Source organism: Pieris napi, chromosome 3 (assembly GCF_905475465.1).
Source record: "Pieris napi chromosome 3, ilPieNapi1.2, whole genome shotgun sequence".
NCBI lineage: Eukaryota > Metazoa > Arthropoda > Insecta > Lepidoptera > Pieridae > Pieris > Pieris napi.
The window spans coordinates 2,169,058-2,176,905 of NC_062236.1; the positions used below are offsets into that span (position 1 = coordinate 2,169,058).

General features: G+C 33.3%; 1 protein-coding gene across 1 annotated transcript; it reads left to right on the top strand.

Annotated features, from left to right (window-relative positions):
* Positions 1–716: 716 nt before the first annotated feature.
* On the top strand, positions 717–7,524 carry LOC125063351 (probable cytochrome P450 304a1). The gene is made up of 9 exons (XM_047669762.1): positions 717–849; positions 1,247–1,495; positions 2,126–2,298; positions 3,046–3,318; positions 3,977–4,094; positions 4,306–4,486; positions 6,157–6,274; positions 6,635–6,776; positions 7,114–7,524. Exons 1-9 carry the CDS (start codon positions 756–758, stop codon positions 7,308–7,310), a joined length of 1,545 nt encoding a protein of 514 aa, XP_047525718.1. The 5' UTR covers positions 717–755; the 3' UTR covers positions 7,311–7,524.
* The last annotated feature ends 324 nt before the right edge of the window (positions 7,525–7,848 follow it).

Below are 7,848 nucleotides of genomic sequence, written 5' to 3' on the forward strand. Positions count from 1 at the left end.
TGTTACCTCTAAAGCCGCCCTGCAGGCTCGTTCGCCACCCTATTTTATTAAAAAATAATGTACATTCATAACAGTGTAGTCTCAATAAAAAATCGTTCACACAATCTTGCCCATTTTCGTACACCACACACTGGTCTTATAATATTTTTTGATGTACCAAGAGACTAGAATTGTCACCATGAGGGAATGCACAGTACTTGTTAAGTACATAGGCGAGGAATTCAGAACTTTTACCAAAACGTTCTTATTAAATATTTTATAATCCAGGAAAAAGCCGATCAGCATGAATGGGTATAAATATGATGTGAATAGACTGAATTCAATTTAAATTATAAGTCCGAAATTTTAAGCTTTTGACAACACTACTAAAAAAGAAATTTATAAAAACAGTAAATTTTGCAATTGTTATAATTGGAACATATAAAACTTTGATGGCGTTGGACCTATGGTTTTAAAAGTCGCTAACAAAATGAGAAACAAACTGAGAACTTTTGTTATAGTTTAGCATGTTTCAACAAAAAAAAATCAGGACCATGGAAGCTTGAAGAATTTATCAAAAAAACACAACGAAAATATATTTGAATAAAAAATCGTGTCTATTATATAATTTAATAAACTCCAAATATCGGGAATCACAAGTCATGTTGATAGGCAACCCAAGGGCGATTAAATGTTTTTAAATCGGCTCCTAAAACGGCATATAAAGATCGGAACTCTGGCGCATTGCACAGTACTTACTTGACCACTCAGGCAACATGTTCGGTGTACTTGTTGCGCTTGTTATTTTGTTATATTTCATCAAACATTTTTATGATGAAGCTTATAAGAGACACGAAAATTTTCCTCCAGGTGAGATAGATGGAGGCGACATTTTTATAATTAATAACGAAATTATCTGTTTGTATCTTAAGCAAAAATAACTAATTTTCATTTGAAATTTGAGAGACGAATTTGAACTTTAGTTAAATAAGTTTTAAAACGCTAAAAGTGGCATAGTAAAGATATTTACATTACTTATACTTTATCGGTGTCGAATTATGTGATTTCCTCACCATTACCATTATCGCTGGAAGAGTACAGTGAGTTTTTTACGCCGGCTTTTTCTCTCGGCCTCCCCTTGTCACCCTCACACCCTCAAATTTAATGACGTGGAATAAGTGATACTTGTATCTTATATTTCATAATAAACATATTATTTTATTATGTGCTAAAATAATTTATTTTCATTTTTCATGCATTTTTACAGGACCGCTGAAGTTGCCAGTGTATGGTGGTTACTGGATTATTTTGCTAAAGGCTTATAAAGATTTAGGGCTTGCCACCATGAGGCTAGCCAAGGAGTTTAATACAAAAGTTGTAGGCCTTTATTTAGGCAGTTGTCCACAAGTTATCGTGAATGATCCGGCGCTGGTCAAGGAAGTTCTGCTTCGGGAGGAATTTGATGGGCGAATGGATACCATTTTAGGGAGGGCTAGAAGTGGTTGGAAGAAATTGGGTAAGCATTAAAAATTTATTAATAATTTGGTGACGCTTTAAAATTAGATTTTTCTTTTTGGTTTCATTACTATTTTCATTCACCTTACGTACAGTCTGTAGGTTTTCTATTAACATCTATAGTAGACAGGTTTCGTGAATACTTGCCAAATATGTTATCGAAGTCTACAACACGATTATAAAGTACTATTTTTTATTTGCCTAATTAAGTTAAGAAAACAAGATCAAATAAATTTCTAAATTGGTTCAGTGGTACATTTTACAGTCTGGTATTCTTTTATATAAATTAATCGTGACACTCGGTGACAGCTATCGCATAATTTGTGGTTGTTATTTTCAAGAGGTCAATCGACCGATAATATTTAACACAAAAAAACATATTTCCAGTTATATATCATAAAGACATCATAAATAGAAGTATGAAAATAAGATAGGAATGGAATAGCTTTCATTTTTGAAGTTATTTTAGCTTAATTAAATTGTTAGACATGTTCGCCAAAACGTGCTTTAAATAAGAAATGTTATGAAACTAAACCAATAAAACAGAATCAACCAATTTAATATCCTGAAACGAAATCGCAAAGCACAAAGCCCAAAGCTCATTTACTAACTAATGGGTTATTAAATCCAGGTTTGTTTTTCACTGATGGATTCTTCTGGCACACGCAGAGGAGATTTTCATTACGATACATGAGAGATGCTGGATTTGGTCGTCGCTGTGAATACCTTGAAGAAGCAATGACACATGATTTTAAGGAGCTTTTGGACATAGTGAAAAATGGGCCGAAAAATGAAGATGAAAAGGTATGGTAAAAATAATACTTATTTTGGTTTATGTAATTAAATTAACCTACAAGTTAATTAAGCTTCGCCTATTTTTATTATTAATTTACTCTTGACTGAGACACCATTAGTCTTTAGAATTAGCCTAATTTACTAATAGGAATAGTTAACATTAAGTTCCCAATAAGAGTCCACTGGGAAAAGCCATTAGCTATTCAAATTCATTTAGGTAACATAATGTACACTTATGAACGCCAATAAAGAAATACATACGAGTACTAAACCTATCCGCCACTCTTTAAACGCCGTTTTTTATTTTACAAAATTTACAAACATTTTGGAGTTGCAACAGTTACACCATGTTCCACATGACATCTTTAAGTTATTAATAGTTAATTAATAATTAAAAACAAAGATTTGTCCTCTTTCAGCAGTAGGCATAGTAAAATAGAAGCACACACTTACATTCTCGTGGGAACAACACGCAATGCATGCATATATAGTAGATAAATTATTTGAAGATATTTGCATGTAATAATAAAAAGTTAACTAAGGGTAATCTAACAGTTATTTATTGTTTTATTCATGGTGATAATTATTGCAGTAATATTACCTAATCTCCGTAATGCTTGCGTATATTCTATTGCTAGAAATTACTTGTAAGCGATAAGGTCCTCCCTCCTAATTAGGAGGCCTTTATTAAGCTGAATTAAGCTCCCTGGTCAATCTGTATTATAATCCAAATGTAAATCTATGCTATCTTTTCAGAAAATCGTAGATGGTGACCTCATCTACCTACCGCATTTCTTTGACGTTCCGTTTCTCAATGGATTGATATATGTATTCACTAAAAGCACACTTCCACGTGAACAGTACCCAATATTATGGAAACTTGGAAGAAATGCCTTAGGTTTCCAGAGATCTTCAAATGACCTGGGTGGCGCCCTGGTCATCACACCGTGGCTGAAAAATATCCTGCCTAAGTTCTCTGGCTATCACGATGCTGTCGAACGGACAAAAACTATACTGGGAATCTTTAGGGTAAGTGGTATCAAAGTGCAGTGGGTTAAAAAAAAAATTTAGACTATATACATTATATACATACCATCTATGTACGATCTCTATATTCCTATAGTATACGACAGTCGAAATGTAAAATACCATTCTACTAGATACAAAAAGAAAAGCAAGAAAAAAAATTATCGTAGAGTCTTGAACAACATCCAATTATCTAAATATAGATAATAATAAACATTGGGAAAAAGAATTTTTTAAGTTCACAAATTCGGTTATTTTTGAACTTTTAAAGTTTGGCTTTGACCTCGGAGCTTCAATGCTAAAAATCATACATATTTCATATCATATTGTGATAACACTATTAACTGAACTTAAGTGATTTAAAGTGACACAAACGAACGAAATATTTATCAATTTATAAAGTTAACCCATTAAGACCATTCGCGTACAGAAATAAAATATAAGCGAAATACTGAACTGTTAATTGCTATGTAACGAATGAATGCATTGAAACCATTGAAGAGAGTGCCTACGTTTGGCTATGCTCTCGGGGCGTAACTCCGATGATTTAGGAAATCGCCACGCTTATAAAACTAAGAAAGCCTGAGTAAGCAAAATGTACAGCCTTGGCTTGTACAGATACTGAATAAATTTTATAATATTTTTTTTTATTACTTTTCAGGACATCATTCAAGATGCCTTAGACACGTACGACGAATCACACGAACGCCATTTCATTGATGCATACATAAAGAAAATGAAACAAGAACTCAAGGATAAAGATCGCACTACTTATTCATGTACTAAACAATTTTAATTTCCAAATATACAACAGATAATGAGTATTTCCATAGTTTATTAACTATTTTCTTTGATTATTATTACATTTGCTTACTCATTTTTGTTCCTAGCCGGTGAATGGATGGTTAACTTTTAGTGGACAACTGAGTAATTTGTTGTAAATTTTAACAGCTGGTTTAACTTTTCTTATTATTATTTCGAAAATTACAGTGGAACAGCTTGAAATGATTTGCACCGACTACGCCTTCCCCTCTGGCAGTGGTACTGAAATGGTTCTGACCTTCCTCATCGAACGAATGCTGATTCAGGGAGAAATTCAAGACAAAATACACGAAGAGATCGATAGGGTCGTTGGATATGATCGTTTGCCCACCCTTGATGATAGATGCAAGTAAGTATTTCTAAATATGTCACGTAAGCATAATCTTAGTTATAAAGATAACTATGGCTCGATTCGAGGATGTTTACATATATGAATGTTTGGAAGAAGGATTGTGTACTGTTTCTCAAACCTAAAGGGATGATCCTATACCAGTCTAACAGTGGGCAAGTGCGAGAAGTTCTATATATCCTTAGCAACCGAAATTACTTCACTTCACTTTGGGTACACGTCATCGCATTGATTTGTAAGCCCTGATTGGCGGTTTTGCGACAAATCTAATATTATTCCTTCGTAATTAATACGTATTACATTTTTAATAATTATATTATATTAATTGCCAATGCTTGCGAGCGTACTGAGTGAGGCCAAATTAACACTGCGCACTACAATATCATTTATTTATACAATAATTAAAAGTAAATAAAATAAAAATCAAAACAATATTTTAAAAGTTTCGTCCCTGGGGCAGTGTACCTTCAACGCTGGCAGCATTTCCTCGCTGTATTGCGAGACTTATTCTTTGAGCCAGGAAAGTGCCAGCTATACAATTAGTTTTATCTATTTTATATTTATTATATTTTTTTTTATTCTATTTTATCTTTCATTCTTAATGTTATGTGTGTATGCGTTAATGTAAGATTCAAATTTAAAAAAAATTAAGAATACGCGTGTGAGCCAGTATTGCTTATGTACAAAATATAAATAAATAAATCCGTGCCGCTACAAACTTTCTACCTTTCTCTGCTCACTGCTTATGTATATAGCAGTTAAAATTAATTGGATCACAACCGGGATGCGATCCCACGACCTCGGGGTTGCTTATCTACCTGACCTTTAAAAAGCTAACGTCGGCACTAAGTGATTGTAACAAATATATCAGAGTGACAATAATTACTTTACGTGGTTCAAATGTCAACCCCAACTGAATCCCAATTAGCCTCTATACATACTTTAAAGTTTCTTCTGTTAAAATCGTACCGTGCGTCTCAATTAATTAACAAAAATTTTCTACAACATTTTCTAAATATAATTCTTATCTTTGACATCTATTCGGACAAATATTATCAATATGGCACTCCTCTGCCTCCGCCATCTTGTCTTGAGGTTGTTTTGTGTTTGACATTTGTTGAAGACTCGACGCCGAATATATAAAATATATTTTAATACAGTTTACGGTCTACGTTAATCAGTAATAATTAATAATAAGCTTGGTTAGACTATTTACTCTATCTTTACACAGTTTTTTTGCTTTTATCTTTTTTTTGTTCTGCGATATTGATACTGGTATTTATTTACTTGGCGATTCAAAAATGTAACTTCTCAAATATCATCACAAGCTTCCTCATTTACAGCCTTTGGCCTCAAATTGATGATCGCATTATATATGCGCATTACACACGCAAGTTTCCACATGATGTTTTCCATCCCCGAGTGAGGGTTAAATACAGTAGGTTTCGAACCTGCGACCTCAAGGACGCGAATTGCTGAATGAACATTGGGCACTAGGGCACTGCTGAAAAAGCTCACATAAATGTTTTATCATTATCATTTATTTACCAACTCCTCAAGCAGGAGCAGGCCTAAAAGAACAAGTCCCTTCTATGGAGATTTGTTTTTGATATAGGAGAAATTCAGAAAAACAATTGCCCTAGTTAATAAAATGATATATTGCTTTCTAGTCTGCCGTACACTGAAGCTTGCCTGCGTGAGATTATGAGAACTGATACTCTGGTCCCTCTCGGAGTAGGTCATCGTGCCTTGACCGATACTAAATTAGATGGATACACAATACCAGAGGTAACATTTCTCTTCTCTTCCAATTTAAAAAAAATCATTACGAAATGGTTGATCTGTGTTACGCTGAAAAAAAATTATTAGTCAGGAATGATTTTCGAATTCTTTCGAGTAGTTTAGTGTATGTCTTTTAGTATATTATTTTCAATTGGCTAACCTAGGAACATTACCTAATTTTATACTGTCCGTTTTTATATGGAAGCGATGATGTTGATATGACCTTATTACACCGTTTTAACATCATCTTTCTATCACAATGTAAACACAATTTGTTGTAAAAGAAACGAAATAGTAGTAATTAAAAGATTAATATTTTTTATAAGGGGCTAAGTTTTTACAATATTTTTTTTAAATATATTTCAGAATACATCGGTTTCTGTGAATCTGATGAGCCTAAACTTGGATGAGAAGATTTGGGGCGACCCAGAAAACTTCAGGCCCGAGAGGTTTATTCAAGATGGAAAATTGAATGTCTGTCTGGATAAAAGCCTGCCATTTGGAGCCGGTACGACTTTTTTTTATCTACTCTAAGGATGTGTTTGTTTTGTATGATAAAACTAAAAATGTATAAAACCCATTGGGACATGCGATAGAGATATTTTAAGGGATTTTTAATATTTGCATTAACCGCCCAAACTAATAAACTCTAAACTCTAATGTAATCTCTTTAAACTTTGCTAATCAAGTCTGAAGACTACTCACCTACTCTTAACTGCTGGTTTATAGCTTCTAGATTAGAGAATTGAGTTCATAAAGAACCAAAATTAACTCACATTATTTATTATATAGAAATGTATTTTAGAAAAGAGGCGTTTCGGTATTTAATCAAAGGTATTCCACAGGTCGAAGGCTATGTGCTGGTGAAACATTCGCGCGGCAGAGCATGTTCCTCATTCTAGCAATGTTCATGCAATCTTTCCACGTCTCCACTGTCGACGGGAAACCACTGAAAGCTCGCTCACCAAGGGTGGAGGGCATCATTAGTAACAGGCCAGAGTTTTGGATTCGCATAAAGCCAAGGAATCAGTTTATTTTATAGTTTGCAAGTGCCAAAGAAAATTATACTTTGTATTAAGGAAAATTATGTAAAAATGCACTTTCATATACAATGTAATTGTATGTGTGTACAGTTTAGTTTAGTTTAGTTTAGGGTGTTTTATTTAGATTTTTTTGTATATATTCGTATTTTTTATACGCTAAGTGATGAGTGGCAAAGTTCTGTTGTTAACGAAATAAACGGTTCTATCAGAAAATCTTTTTGTTTTATTTATTTTATCTAATTAAGTTAAGACAAGTTTTAATAAATTTGGAAAATGAGTGTGTAAGCTTATACAAACCAGCCTCACAAATTAAATACAGACTTGAATGTCTTTATGCGTCGCATATTGTGCTACATGACCCGTAAACATATCAGGTTAAAACATTGTATCAGAAAGTAAGTCACAGCACTCATAATATGTGAAAATCATGATTGAAAATATATTCTAATGGAAAATGACTATTCTGCCCCACAGAGGCACATAAATTCAGAAACGAAATTGAGTGCGAAGTATACATTTTTGTATACGGGAGTCAGG